Source organism: Mirounga angustirostris, unplaced genomic scaffold (assembly GCF_029215605.1).
Source record: "Mirounga angustirostris isolate CCGP_5_RB_7025 unplaced genomic scaffold, mMirAng1.0.hap1 SCAF_8, whole genome shotgun sequence".
Lineage (NCBI taxonomy): Eukaryota > Metazoa > Chordata > Mammalia > Carnivora > Phocidae > Mirounga > Mirounga angustirostris.
Window position 1 is genome coordinate 106,246,575 of NW_026991716.1, and position 15,338 is coordinate 106,261,912.

At 34.3% G+C, this 15,338-nt stretch overlaps 1 protein-coding gene across 18 annotated transcripts in view; it reads right to left on the reverse strand.

The window, feature by feature from the left end:
- TRDN (triadin) overlaps nucleotides 1-15,338 on the reverse strand; it is a 382,659-nt gene that overhangs the window by 149,915 nt on the left and 217,406 nt on the right. For 15 of the 18 annotated variants that reach the window (XR_008505375.2, XM_054505540.2, XM_054505538.2 and 12 more), the window contains 2 exons: nucleotides 5,570-5,623; nucleotides 1,441-1,470 (listed from right to left, as the gene is read on the reverse strand). Coding sequence is in view for 17 of the 18 variants with exons in the window: in XM_054505540.2 (XP_054361515.1) it covers nucleotides 1,441-1,470; nucleotides 5,570-5,623 (84 nt within the window). In the remaining variant the exon portion in view is untranslated. Of the gene's footprint in view, nucleotides 1-1,440; nucleotides 1,471-5,569; nucleotides 5,626-15,338 lie in introns of those variants that run through there. The other 3 variants (XM_054505539.2, XM_054505529.2, XM_054505544.2) reach the window with 2 other exon arrangements.

The window sequence follows — 15,338 nt, forward strand, 5'->3', positions numbered from 1 at the left end:
TGATTATGTAAAATTCTGATGATACTAAATATAAAATATAACACTTGCTTTCTATTTTTTTCAGGTTATATGAACACTAATTAGAATATTATTGTCATTTTCAAAGTTAGAAATGATTGCTTATATCTTCATACTATTTTTACTAAGAAAATAAGCCTAGAATAATGAACAGTGGTGATATCTAGACCCTGTCTAAATATTGTCAGGGTACATGAGAAACATCTCTCTAAATAGAATCACAGTGACTAAGACGGCCTTAATATTTCCCTTAGCTTGACTAAATTTTAGACAGGTGTCTTCCTGATTATAGGCCCTCAACGTCCCTTGTATTAGTACATTTACTTTAGAAAACTTGCAGCTGTAAATTCTTTCTCTGTTCTTTTGAAATATAAATCTGCTACACCCAGAAGTATCTTTCTCAGGATTAGGAGACATCCTTTTTTTTTTTTTTTTTTTAAGATTTTATTTATTTATTTGACAGAGAGAGAGAGACAGCGAGAGAGGGAACACAAGCGGGGGGAGAGGGAGAGGGAGAAGCAGGCCTCCCGCCAAGCAGGGAGCCCGATGCGGGGCTCGATCCCAGGACCCTGGGATCATGACCTGAGCCGAAGGCAGACGCTTAACAACTGAGCCACCCAGGCGCCCCAAGGAGACATCCTTTTGAAATGTAATTATCAAAGGGTATAGTGTTCTATATCCCAGTGCCTATGGGAGGGTAGGAGACTAACTTCAATAAGCAGCAATTAGTAAACATAGATGGCCTAATCACAATGACCATCGCCCCACACCCCAACCGCCCAATGTTCTCTAGTACCTTTCCACTAGCTCATCTCAGAGCTTTAAAATTCTCAGGCTTTCTGTTTCACTGGTGTTGGATTTCAACTTCTACTGCAATGGACTTGAGGCCTATTGCAATCGTCTTCAATAAAGTCTTTCTTACCTGTTAAATTCCATTGGGTGTAAGTTTTCTCTGACAGCAAGGAATATTTTACTCCATCTCAGGACATTCTGACAAAAGGAGGTGGTGTGCAGGGGATGGACTATGGCTTATTTGCTATTTGCAACTCAATAGAACAAAGTAGCATCAGTTGCTGGTCAATGTCAGAGATATAAGTAGTTAATAGTGTAAAATAGTCTATATTTTTCACATTTTTGAAATGGGATAAAACTTCTAATGGAATGGAAGTTCTGGTATTTTGAGAGGTTATGTTTTATCCCCTATATCTTGAGAAAGACAAGATTTATAATTGTTTTTTTTTAAAAAGCAGTGCACCCTTTTATATGAAGTAAGGCAGAAAAATACATTCATGAGAAATGTCTGCATAATATAGATCCAGTTATCCAAAGGAAACACGGGCGAGATGGCAAGCAAAACCCAACTCCGGATTTTGGTTAATTGTTTACACAAAAGACATAGTGGAATTTTTGCATTAAACATACCTTCCTTCTTTTCATCTTTTTTAGCTGCTGCTGAAATGAAATAAATAAAATAGTGTTAAAACATACTAACTGATCATTCTTCAGAATACTCTTGGGAATATGAGACTGTATTCCATGTATTCATAAATTGAGTGGTTATCTATGCACAAATTAATCCATCCAACTTCTGCAATATGAGAACAACCTGAAAATATTATTTTATGTGAAGGTTTTTTAAAAACTCAGATATAAGCATAAGACCAAAAAAATTTAAAAATATATTGTTACGATTAACGTAAGAATAAAAAATTTAAAAAAAAACATTAAAAAATATATTGTTACATAGACAAGAAGTCAAATAAATAAGTACAGTATATGTTTAGTATAAGTTCATTTTAAGTTTGAAATTGTTACATCTGAGAAAACCACAAACACTTCTAGAAGAATATGACTAGATCTATGCCAAAAATGGAGGTGATATTTCATAAATTATCTGTGCCTAGCTACTAAGAAATTATGCACCAGTTTATTATATGCATTTGTTATAGTAGTGTTTAAAATGTCTTTAAAAAAACACAAAAAACAAAAAATAAAATGTCCCATTTCAGCAAGGGGCAATGACAAGTCCACCCTCCTTTTAGCAAATGTATACCACCTTTACACAGAGAAAAGGCACAGCATGCTTTAATCACCTTTGAATTCTTTCTCTGTGGTAGAATTCATCTAATCCTGGATCATGAATCTAAATCTGGATACAAGTTGTAATTTATGTGTGTTACCAGAAACATTTGGGGGAGGTACTAAGTCAGCTTGAGATTGCTCCAAGCAAGATGACCCTTGGTTCTGCATAAAGTTTATTCAGGAGCCAAACCCACTCCAAGAAGTCTTAGGCCACATAAATTGTATCAAAGATTGTGCACATCCCCTTCAGGTAATCCTGCCTGAGTGAATTAGAATTTGCTGGACCACTTAGACCCAACATTTAGGACTACTTTGGGTGTCTAGTCTGTGCTACAATTACCAAAGCACTTTCATGTGCATCTTCTCACTGGGGCTTCACCTAGACCCAACTATATTCTTACTGGCTACAGAAAATTCACTGCCTAGATGACCCTCCATCTGCTTAACATAAACCTGCCCCAAAATGAATCCTCACCTCCTCCCTTAAGCTAGCTCCTTTCCCTGGGACTTATTTTTCACAATACAATCATCCTATTTACCCAGGCTCAAAAGTTCAGTACCATTTTTAATTTTTCCTTTGTTTCATTCTGTATATTCTATCAAATATTATTTCTTCAAAATGTCCATCTTGGTTGCATTTTTTTCCCAAGTCATTGACACCATCATAGTTGAGGTTGTCTCATATCTTGATAATGACAATAAGCCTGTCATAATTATCACTATTTAAGCTGTCTACATTAGTAATGCTTTTTTCTCTGCCAGTTTATTCTTTAGTCATGCTCCAAGCCCAAGTGAAGTCATCCTTCATCCATAAGGAATCTCTCAATGCCCAACTCTTATTAAAAATCATTTTGTCTTAACTAGTATGACATTTATTATCTCTACAGTTCAATTCAGTACTACATGATTTTCTACGTATGTTATTATTTAATTTCTTATGTCTCCAAATTATAATCTATAGTATAAAGTCATTTATTTCATACTCTTCTCCATCTCAAAACTATTAAGTTTTTTAAAATTTTAAACACACTGCAAGTATCATTATCAATTTTGTCATTTTATACTCCAAAATATCAGGCTTTGCTACAGCAATACTGCCAATGGTGTTCAAGCTCTGTCTCCTAATGAAGTACATGCAAATATTAATTATTTCTATGCATTATTTAATTATGTGGCTGTGCTATTATAAAATCTAAGAAAGATCCATGGAGGATGTGCACAGCGCAGGTGACATTTATCCCTGCTTGATGTGTCATGGCCATTTTCGTGAACAGCCCCAAACTCTTGCCTTGTGTACTATGTTTAATCAACATGTTCATATAATTTCCTTAATAGAATGGTTCTAACAAGTCTAACAAGACTTTGAAACTCTAGGGTATTAATGACTCAACACTAAATCTTTGATTCCAAAAGAATAATTTCTGAGGCTGCCTTGTCCAGCCTAGCTGGGATGTAAAAATGAAGAGCCCCTGACCTAAGCTCAAATTTGAAGCAAGTTTCCAGATATCTCTGCTATTTCCTCCTCTTGAATTCCCCTGATATGACAATGAAGTAACATTAAACTCCTGCCTCAAGTCATAGTTCCACAACCACTAAAGCTCTCGGAAGCTTCAATCAAAGCAGAAGTGTCTTAGGGCAAGTGTGTGTGTGTGTGTGTGTGTGTGTGTTTATGAGAACTTATATTCATTAACGCAATGATTCTTTGAACTGGTAGCCATTTGCTTGAGGAAATGATTCTGAGTTGCATTTTCATGAATAAAATCCCAAGTGATAATAATATTTGTTCTGCTTTTCTACAGCCCATAATATTTGTTATACTCTCCTAAAGAAGAATCTGTTTTCTTGAACAACCTGATGATTAAATGAAAATTAAGAATTGGTATCACAGCTCCTAATCATCCGAGTATATGCATTGCTTATACATAGCATCATTGGGTCAAATGGAATGCAGCCAACCCATCTTACAATATTTAATATGATGATTCTGCACATGGTTGAGTCCAGGTTAAATGCAACCATGTTATCTGTTATATGCTGAGGAGTCTGCTAAAAGGGCCTTCTGCAGTAATGAATGTAACAGCATCTAAATGTATGTCCTTTATCGCTAGATATTGTATAATATAGCATAGGAAAGAAAACAAAGATTCTATTAGGGGAGGAGTGGGGGAGATGTGTTAAATAGGTGATGGGGATTAGGAGTGCACTCGTCATGGTGAGCACTGGGTGTTGTATAGAAGTGTTGAATCACTATATTGTACACTTGAAACTAATATAACACTAACACTGTGTGTTAACTAACTGGAATTAAAATAAAAACTTAAAACCCCCCCAAAAAATTTCCTCTCTTAAATATTTTACCTTTTATAATCTAAGTGTGATCTGTAAAGTTTTCATAGATGACAAAATTCAGAACACTCTGTCCTTCCCTTATGCTTTCATCAAATTTCTTTTCATGGTTTAAGATTAAGGGTCCTATAAATCATATTCCATTCTGTTCACTTGGAGACACACAGGAGTTAGGATAGATTTCTCATAGGATGTGATTTCAGATACTCTCCCTACTTGTGCTCTCTCTCTCTCTGTCAATTAAATAAATAAAATCTTAAAAAAATAAAAAATAAAAAATAATTTTATAGGAAAATTATTTTAAATAAGTACTTTTCCCAAACTGATGACCTAAAGAATTAATATCTTGGGGTGCCTGGGTAGCTCAGTCAGTTAAGCATCCAACTCTTGGTTTCAGCTCAGGTCATGATCTCAGGGTCCCAGGATAGAGCCCTGAGTTGGGCTCCACGCTCAGCGGGGAGTCTGCTTGAGTTTGTCTCTCTCCTGCTCCCTCTGCCCCTCCCCCTTGTTCTCTTTCTCTTTCTCTAAAATAAATTTTAAAAAATAAATAAAAATAAATAAAATAACCAATCAATATTTTTCTAAAGTTCTCTTAAAGGAAACCACTTTTGATGACCCAAAGATATTAGGAAGTGATGAAACTGATTTTCTCAGATGGCTTATACAAATGAGGGTGATTTCTTTGTAGTCATATCTGGAACTCAATTTATGCAGTCTTAATATAGATGAAATAATATTAATTTAATAACAGTCTGATTTTTCTAATATGACACAAACTGCAAGGTATAACTGAAAACATCGGAAAAATTGTATATTATATATATATATCTCTATCAATCTTTCTATCCATCATCTATCAATCTATCTATGGCTTTTTTTTTTTTAGAAATATAAGTTAAAGCTCAATGACTGAAACTTGGAATCAACATACTAATTCTTGGGTCCTTCATGGTTCTTCCAACTACTAAAAAATAAATACTCGAAATGCGTATTGTAATGCAACAATATTTTCTGTAATAACCCAGCAGATGGTGCTATTCTGCAATAAACAGTTTTTGTTTTGTCAGTAAAGTGCCATGTACTTTTCTTTAAAAAAAAGAAAGAGAAGTGTTTTATTGCTTACCTTGTGCCGCAACTTTTAGAGTCCCTTGTTTGGTTTCAGGAGCTTTCCCTGGATCTTATAAAGAAAAAAGATAAATTACCATGAAGATATATAGGATATATAACCCCCAAAACAGGGGAGATTAGAAAATCAAAAACAAACATAAAAACATTGCCCTTGGCACTCAGAATTTTTGTTAAGAAAGGTGCACAATTGTTAGGGGGATCCCTAAGAAATTAGGTTTATTGAGACAAAAAAAAAAGTTTCTCAAAACTTCTTGCCTTACTTTTAACTGACCATGGAGCACTTTGCATTTGTTGGGCACCTGAATTTGAAAATCTCAGAATTCTTTGTAAATTATTTCTGTGTTATCAGATTTCTGAAATGGATGGAACATTTAGATATAAATAAAGTGGCTCATAGAAGCTCACTGAGTGACTAATATGAGGATAAAGCCCAGGACAACCAATATCCAGCTCCAGTCTTTGACTCAAGATACCATTCCCTGTCCTGCCTTAGTGTGGTCCTGGGCAGCAGTATGTGTTGTGAGAGAATGAGAAAACTTCACTTTTGAATCTTTCTTCCCTCTTGTCTTAGGGTTTTTGTTTTTATTTTTTCAGAATTTTCTCTTTAAAGAAACAGGATACAAAAACACAGATGATATATATTTAAATGTATTATTTAATTAATTAGCATGAAAAATAAAGGGGAAATAAAGATTTCAAAAAGCAATGCTTATTTCTCATTTCACTAAATAATGGTTCATGATTATCTTCAGTAAGCTTTCAATAATTAAATTATCATTTAATAATATGGGAAGGAAGATTTGATCATTTGTTATAGATGTTGACCTTTATTCATTTACCACATATTGATATGGCACCTATTATCTGTATACATTAAGCTATGTGTAAATATAGTAGCTGATACACATATATACTCAACCTTATGTTTAATTATCATCAAATGTTGATTACAGCTTATTTAATATTACACTTTTAGAGTTATAAGATAAGATTGCATCAGAATAACATGCAAAGAATCAAAATTTCCATGTTTTTTAGGCAAACAAAAGAGATTTTGTTTCTTTTTTTAAAGATTTTTTATTTATTTATTTGAGAGAGAGAGAATGAGAGAGAGCACATGAGAGGGGGGAGGGTCAGAGGGAGAAGCAGACTCCCTGCCGAGCAGGGAGCCCGATGCGGGACTCGATCCAGGGACTCCAGGATCATGACCTGAGCCGAAGGCAGTCGCTTAACCAACTGAGCCACCCAGGCGCCCCAGAGATTTTGTTTCTAACTCATGCCTTACCTCTTGTTGGTGAGTTAATCATTCATTTATATCATAACAAGGATTAAGAAAATGCCAATTTTTCATTCTGCTTTTTACAAAAGAAATATTATTTGATTCACATGTGATTTTTATTATTACCCTATTTATTTTTCAGAGAAAATATTTTTTGTAAAATTAAGTTGATTTCATTTTACCTATGATCTCTTTATTATTTTTTTTTTTCTGGAGGAAAAATCCATGCCAGCTACATGCTAGTGCTATCTTTGTCACACCCAGAATAAACGGCCTCAATAATTAGTCAAGATTTGTATACAGATATTGGAAGTTTTAACTAATGTATTTCTCAGTATTGCTCCAGCCCTATACCTACATGACTAGCATCTGGTAGTCACTTAATAATATTGGTAAATGAGAAATTAGATGAAAGGATGAAAGGATAGGTCTAAAAGATCACCAAAAGTACCCTAGACTGCTCTGATGGTGTTTCATTCTTTAAAGATCTCGATGTATCAGAGAATTGTAAAGTAGTTCCTGATTTTTAAAAAGAAGATTTTAAAATTGCAGTCAGTATAGTACCTTAGAATTTTAACAGCTGTTTTCCTATCTTCTCTCTCTTCTTTATGTTCTCTTAGATCACGGCTCCTAAAATGATCCCTCCACAATGAAGATTCTAAGTCACCACCCAGAACACTCAACTGTGAATTAGGGGGAACTTTTCTCAGGGCCTTATTACTTCTCCCATTGATCATTCAGTTACTCTGTCAGATGCTCTCTCCTTCAGTGATCGGTGGCCAGATCATGCCCCTGACTATTCAGCATTTTCCATTTGAGTATCCTGACAGGTGACAGACTTATCTCTCAAGAGTCACATCTTCACTAACTCTACCCATTATCTATTTGGCTGTGTGCATATTGAGTGGGCATGTTTTAAGGACTCATACTCTATGGACTCTTTTTTCTGCTATGCCATAGCTCTCCACCCCTCCACCTCCCCCAAATCCACCCACCCACTAATGCACAGTGATAAATTCTAGATACTGTTCCCAGGTAAAATGTGTTATTTTAAAGAGGTCACAATACAGACAGCATCCACCCACAAAGAATGACTTCAATGCAGCTAATTCTCAACTCTGTAGCAGTAAAATATTATTTGTCTTTCATAATTCCATCTACTCTTTCTCTGATCTCAAGCTTTTAAGTAAAAATTAACAGTTTAAAACCAAATGCTTTCCAACAAGTCTGCCAACTTGCGTTCACCCAACATCAGTCTCAAATCTATTGAGGACACATGAAAAGGTGAGGAGATTGGATATCTGCTGTGTACAACATTTCAGCTTTCAAAACTACAAGTCTTTAAGGAAGGAGTTAACTCCGAGACCACAAATGAACAGCATTAAGGCCACATCAAAAATTGCAGAAGAGTGAAAATACATCAAATCCATACAAATTCTTATTATAAATAATTGTTCTGTCTTTTATTACTGCCAACTACAAAAGAAACTAACTTTTTATTAGGAAAAATTTCAAATATCTATAAAACTAAAGAAGAAAGTATAATGATCTCCATGTACTTAACACCCATTTAATAATTATCAAGTGATGGCCAGTCTTATTTTTCTCTGTATTACCCACTACCTCCTCTACTTGCTTCCCAAATGAAAATTTTATTATGGCAAATGCAAATGATTTTATTGTTCCCAAGATTTTATTTGATGATTTTTATAGTTATATTTTTGAAATCAAATAGAATGATTTAAATAAAAATGCAGGATGATAAGAAAATTCAATGAAAGATTATAATAATTCTGAAATTAATAAATAATATTTTGGACTGCAAAATCAGAGATAGGATGGACCTAGATTAATATGTCAACATAGTTTACTTGGGGATATTTTAGTAGAAAATTATCAGAGAAGTTAGTATCCTTAGGTTCCTGAAACGTGTTTATATAAATCATCAAGAAACAGATAAGCCAAATGGAATAGTCCGATTTACAAAATTGAAAAAATATTATGAGTCTGCAAATGTTTTGTTAAGGAATCAATTTTCACATACAGGTTTAAATATTTGTTTAATATCATAAGCTTTTCATCTATAAGATTCTTTATACTGACTTCTTTTAATGTCAAGTATAAATCCATTGAGTTTTCAAATGTAAGTTTCACATAATTTTATTTTTTTAAGATTTTATTTTTAAGTAATCTCTATACCCAATGTGTACATCCCAAACTCACGACCCTGAGATCAAGAGTTGCATGCTCTACCAACTGAGTCAGCCAGGAGCCTCTTCATATAACTGTAAGAGCAAATGGACTGCTACACTGAGTTCAGGGGTGATCTTTGACTAATGGACAGTAGATGAAGAATAGTATTGTAATGATCATACTTGCATTTTAAATATTTTCTCCAGTTCCCCTCAAAATAAATCATTACATTTGTAATATTTTTATTCTTTTTTTTAAAGATTTTATTTATTTATTTGAGAGTGAGCGAGAGAGAGAGAGAGAGAGAGAGAGAACAAGAGGGGTGGAGGGGTAAAGGGAGAGGGAGAAGCAGGCTGCCACTGAGCAGGGACCCCAATGGGGGGCTCTGTCCCAGGACGTTGGGACCATGACCTGAGCCGAAGGCAGATGCTTAACCGACTGAGCCACCCAGGTGCCCCTAAGGTTTTATTCTTTAAAGTAAGTTGGGGGGCGCCTGGGTGGCTCAGTAGGTTAAGTGTTCCAACTTGATTTCGGCTCCAGTCATGATCTTGTGGTTGTGGGATGGAACGCAGTGCTCAGCAAGTCTGCTTGTCTCTCTCCCTCTGCTCCTCCCTGTTCCCCACCACCACCCCACTTGAACTTGTGTGCTCTGTCTCCCTCTCTCTCTCAAAAATAAATTTAAAAAATCTTAAAAAAAATAAAGTTGGGAGCGAGCATTTTCTCTTTCAAAAGTAACAATCAATAATCCGTAAATAACATTTAAATCCCTTCACAAAACAGCAAAATACAAAAGAAAGAGCTGAAGGAAAAAGAGGTGAGTAATCTGACAAAGGCAGGAGAATGAATGGCAGCAGGCGGTCAAGAAGTTAATGGTTTCTGATGACTTGGTCTTCATCCTGGTCATTTCTCCATAACTAGCCCACTGGACTCAGCAGTACAGATTTCTATTTCAGTGTGTGATTGTATTTTAATTATTTACTTACAAAACTATAGCTTCCTACTAATCTATAAATTCCTTGTGATCACTGATGAGTTATTTATTCAACTTCATTACTCTAGCACCTAGCAAAATAAAACTCTCTCAAAAACATGTAAGCAATTGATTGCATAAAAAAATCCAACTATAAAAGTGTAAAAAAATCTAACTGACCAGTTTCAAATGAGTCATCAAATTTAGGACTCTGTTTCATTTTTAAGATGATAAAAACTAATTCAAACTCTTTTTCTTTTTGATCATTTATCATATGATATGCAAAAAGTGTTTTAATTTTAAATTTCAGAACTTTATTTTCACTACATTTTAGTGTGACCCTGGCTGCAATTTGGAATTTTTTAGAATTTCACTATTTCAAACAAATTTACAACGGTTTGCATGGATTTGGAAATTTAGGAATTCTGTTTAAAAGCATGACATGAACCAAACATTTCTTTAGGATTCAAATTACGAATCAATTTTCTTTCATTAATTTTCAAAGAAAAGGAAAGAAACACATCTCCAAAGCCATATCTTGCTAATTCTAGTAATGGGAAGAATTTAGATTGTTCTTAGGTAAGAAAACTAAACATAGAAAAGTTGAATAACTTTTCCACAAACCAGGAAAGAAAGAAATATTTACTGGCTCAGCAGCTAACCTTTGAACTAGCAATATGAAACCTTGATCCATCAAAATATATACATCCTTTTTTGACTAAGATACTAGACTCTAAAGTTAAATCATCTGGCAATCTAATGAACTGCTAAATTAAGCCTTAAATAATTGTTTCTATTCTTATAAAATCTAACTTACTATTTTTAGATATAGATACTCCTGAAATAGAGAAAGGTTAACATTTAAGCTAAAAGTTACTATATGCTTAAAAGGCTTAAGCTAAGCCTCTTGTACTTCATAGCTCCAGGAAAGCATATTTCAGAAGCATTGCTTCATCTGAGTATGACAATTATCCTATTGAGATGAAATTAATCATGAAGCAGCCTTCGGCCATCCTGCCTGACCAAGGGGGACTGAAGCCTGAAAGGAGGGCCTATTTGCTGCCAGATACGCAAATTGCAAAAGGTGCACAGTGCAATAACATGAATAATTTATCAAAATAATCTGTTATTGCTAGAGGTTAAAAATCTAAATAAACTGGCAGCATCATTTACAATAGGTAGCATAATTTAGCTTCTTTTATTCCCCCAGGAAATTTTTATTTCATCAAGCAATGTATTTTGTTTGAGAATCAAAGTAGTTTTTAACTTAATATCTTAGCATTACAGAGTTTAATTCAGAAAAAAAAGATTATTCAATGTCTGCTAAAATATTCCCTTGATTTTTCTTAATCTTTAAGAAAACATACTATCATTTCCATCAAAACCATTCTAAGCATTTCTTAATTTGAAAAAAAAAGAACTTCGATGTTTTCATTAAACGTAAGTCAACATCTATTTATAGTTTCTACACATGGAATCAGCTTTTCCTCATATTATATGGAGAGAATTGAGCATAGGAAAAAAATCTTGAAATTCAGTCAGAATATTCACTGTTAGAGTAATGTACATTCCCCAATCATGGCATTGCCTGGTGGTTGGATAGAATGTGTTAAAAGGGAATTCAGAATTTAGAGCTGAAGACCAAGGTATCAATTTATTTAAATGACTAAAAGAAGGAAATTTTTAAAAAAATAAATAAATGTTATAAATGAGACACATATCATATGGCCTTCTATCCTAAAATAAAGGTGTCTATATATGTGTGTATATGTGTGTGTGTGTGTGTGTGTGTATACATAGGCATGTTAAGGAGAGGGCTGACTCCATTAGGTTAAGAAAAAGCTTCCTGCCACACAGCTAGTAAAACAATGAAATGCAATATTATCATGGGAAGATATGAGGTTGCTTTCTTGGAGATGCCAGCTAGAGAGACACCTGTCTTAGAGGAGTCCCAGATAGATCTGCCCCAGCTGATCACTCCAGGTCCCTTTCTACCTTCTACACCTTTCTAAAATCAATGACTATGAACACCAGGAAGAGTGTTTGAAAATGTTACCTATATTATGTTTTCATAGCAATTTTTTAATTATTTATTTCTTTTTCTTATTGAGGCTTACATTGGTAGTCCTCCCTACCATGAAATAATTATTCCTTTGTTAATATTTTAAAAACAAGTATTCTGACCACCAACCTGAACTGATTCTCTTAGGAGAAGCATACACTTCTTAATACATTTAAGACTCAAGTAGCTAGGGTGTCTGGGTGACTGAGTGGCTAAGTGTCTGCCTTTGGCTCAGGTCATGACTCCAGGGTCTTGGGATCCAGCCCCACGTCAGGTTCCCTGATCAGCAGGGAGCCTGCTTCTCCCTCTCCCCCTGTTTATGCACTCTGTCTCTCTGTGTCAAATAAATAAATAAAATCTTTAAAAAAAAAAAAGACTCAAGTAGCTATTTAATGCTTTCATTGAAATAAATGTTATAGTTTAGAAAATTATTGCTTTCCCATTATAAATGATTTATTTCTTTAGCAAGGTTTGCTTTTGATTCTTTATGCAAAATAAAACAAAACAAAACAAATTTTAAGGACAGTTAGGTGTTTATTTGAGAATAAGGAGTTTATTGAGAATATAAGCTACTTTATTATACACCACACAGACTCACACACACAATGAAAACAGAATTTCTGACTATTCAGCCACACTCTCCAGTTAAAATTTCAGTCTTAAAAATTAAGTGACACAACTTACACATAGAATGGGGAGGGGTTTCCTCATTAAATGATACCATAGAACAGAACGATCTCAGTTCAGTCCTTAAAAAATACCAGTCACTAATGTTCTAACATTAGTAAACAGTGTCTGTGAATATTATCATACTGTTTTTCACTTTTCTAGAAAATAAGAAATGCACACCCTTTTTATCTAGTTACCCAATTTGGAAATGTTATATAAACAAGCAGAATTGTAAGTGTAAATGTAATCCTACAAAAAAAAAAATAATAAGGATAGTGAAGGAAAAAACTGAGAGCAAAGACTGTTTTATTCTTATTTGTATCGTCAGTCTCTAGCAGACTTCCTGGCACTGAGAAGGCATTCAGTAAATGTTTTTGCATGAATAAATGAATAATGATTAAGAGATAAGGTGTTTGAAAAATCATTGTTATATACCTGAAAATTGTAAACCAAATGGGTAGCAATTATCTTCATAAAATTGCTCAGACTCATTGAGTCTTTTTTTTTTCTCTACAGTACTGCTGATGTCAAAATCTGAAGATGTTATAATCAGCTTCAAAGAAAATCTAAGTTTCTTGTAAAAATAGCAAGGTTTATAAAATGCAAATTTATTACACTGATAAGTTAGAATGATTTCCAAAAAGAAGGAATCCTTAACTAAGTGCCCTAAATAAAGCAATCTGAGGAAGAATTCAGAGGTGTATTTTTAAGCAAACACTTTCTGCTAAATTTTGTTCTCAGGTTGAACAGAGTGTAGGGAATAAACAACACCCAATTTGATATTAAATGAGAAAATATTTCTCCAAATAATTACTGAGGTCCAACACTCATTCTTTCTTCAATATTTATTGCATGTGTGCTTACTGTGAGCAGGGCACCACAGCATCTAAATAAATATAAGAACTAGTTCCACTCCCTTAGGGGCACTACATGAAAAATGTTAAATAAAGGATATAGTAATCTGAGTTTTAGTATTGGCAATTTTTAAGGAGGTAGGATATAGATAAGTCTTGAAGGAGAAATAGAGTATAGAGCCAGAAAAGGGGTGAGGGAAAGAAAAGTGCAAAGTGGGATAACCAGTCAATCAGGCTGGGGCAGAAGAATCTGTTTGGTGTTAGTGAGAAGTGAAAATAAAAATTTAAAAATTGTTTAAATGTAAAATATGGTCAAAATAATTCACCTTGAAATCTCAACAAATAGATGTGCTCTCTTTCTTTCTTTCTTTTTCTTTCTTTCTTTCTCTTTCTCTTTCTTCTTTCTTTCTTTCTTTTTATTTTTTTTAAAGATTTTATTTATTTATTTGAGACAGAGAGAGAGCACAAGCAGGGGGAGGCAGAGGGGCAGGAGGAGAAGCAGACACCCACTGAGCAAGAGCTCAACACTGAGCTCAATCCCAGGATCATGACCTGAGCCAAAGGCAGACACTCAGCCAACTGAGCCACCCAGGTGCCCCTCAAGTTGCTTTTCCATTGAGAAAAATATTAGTAATAAGGTATAAGAACAAGCCAAATAATGCTGGTTTCAACAAGGTCAAAGAAAGGATATTTTAAAAAGGAGGAAGTAAACCTCAGTATTAAGAAAAGAGAAAGAGAATTTCTTTTGTTACCTAGATAGCCCCTGGCAACATTTGTGAACATGAACATGAATTGGGATGCAGATAAAAGAAAGCCTACATTTTTTGGTGTCAGTCTCAGCCTATCAATAACCAGTGTTGTGAATAGACTGGCCCTTGTGGTTCTTATTATGATGGCAAGACACCCTTAGCAACAACCATCAGGGAACTTTGAAAAAAAAAAAACAGTTTGTTACTTAGAAGTTCTGGAAATTACATGGCATATATGGGGCCACACAGTGAGGTTGCCAGGGAGAGACAGAGAGAATGAGAGAGAGAGAGGGAGAGAGTAAATAGGCAGGTCTGGGGTTCTTGCTTTTATTGGTGTCACCCTGGATGGACCTTGTGGAAATTATGCTAAGTTAAATAAGTCAGACAGAAAAGGACAAATACTGCATGATTTCATTTAAATGTGGAATCAAAAAAACAAAATGAAAAAACAAAACAAAATTCATAGATACTGAGAATGGAATGGTGGTTGCTAGATGGGAAGGGGATTAGAGGTTGGGAGCGACAGGTAAATGGCATCAAGGGGTACAAGCTTCGAACTACAAAATAAGTTATGGTGGTGTAATATACAGCCTGGTGACTATCGTCAAAAATATTGCATTACATACTCGAGGATTGCGAAGGGAGTGAATCCTAAAAGTTCTCATCACAAGAAAAAAAAACTTGTTTTGTAATTTTGGATGGTGATGGCTGGTAACTAGACTTACTGTCATGTTCATTTTACACTATATAAAAATATCAAACCATCATGTTGTACACCTGAAACTAATATAATGTTATATATCATTTATATCTCAACAAAGAAATCCATTAACCATAGGGTTTTGCAAGCACTCTTTTTTTTTTTAAATAGTACACAAGGGTTCCCTTTTCTCTACATCCTAGTCAAGACTTGTTAATTCTTGTCTTTTTGATAATAGCTATTCTAACAAGTGTGAGGTGAAATCTCATTGTTGTTTTGATTTGCATT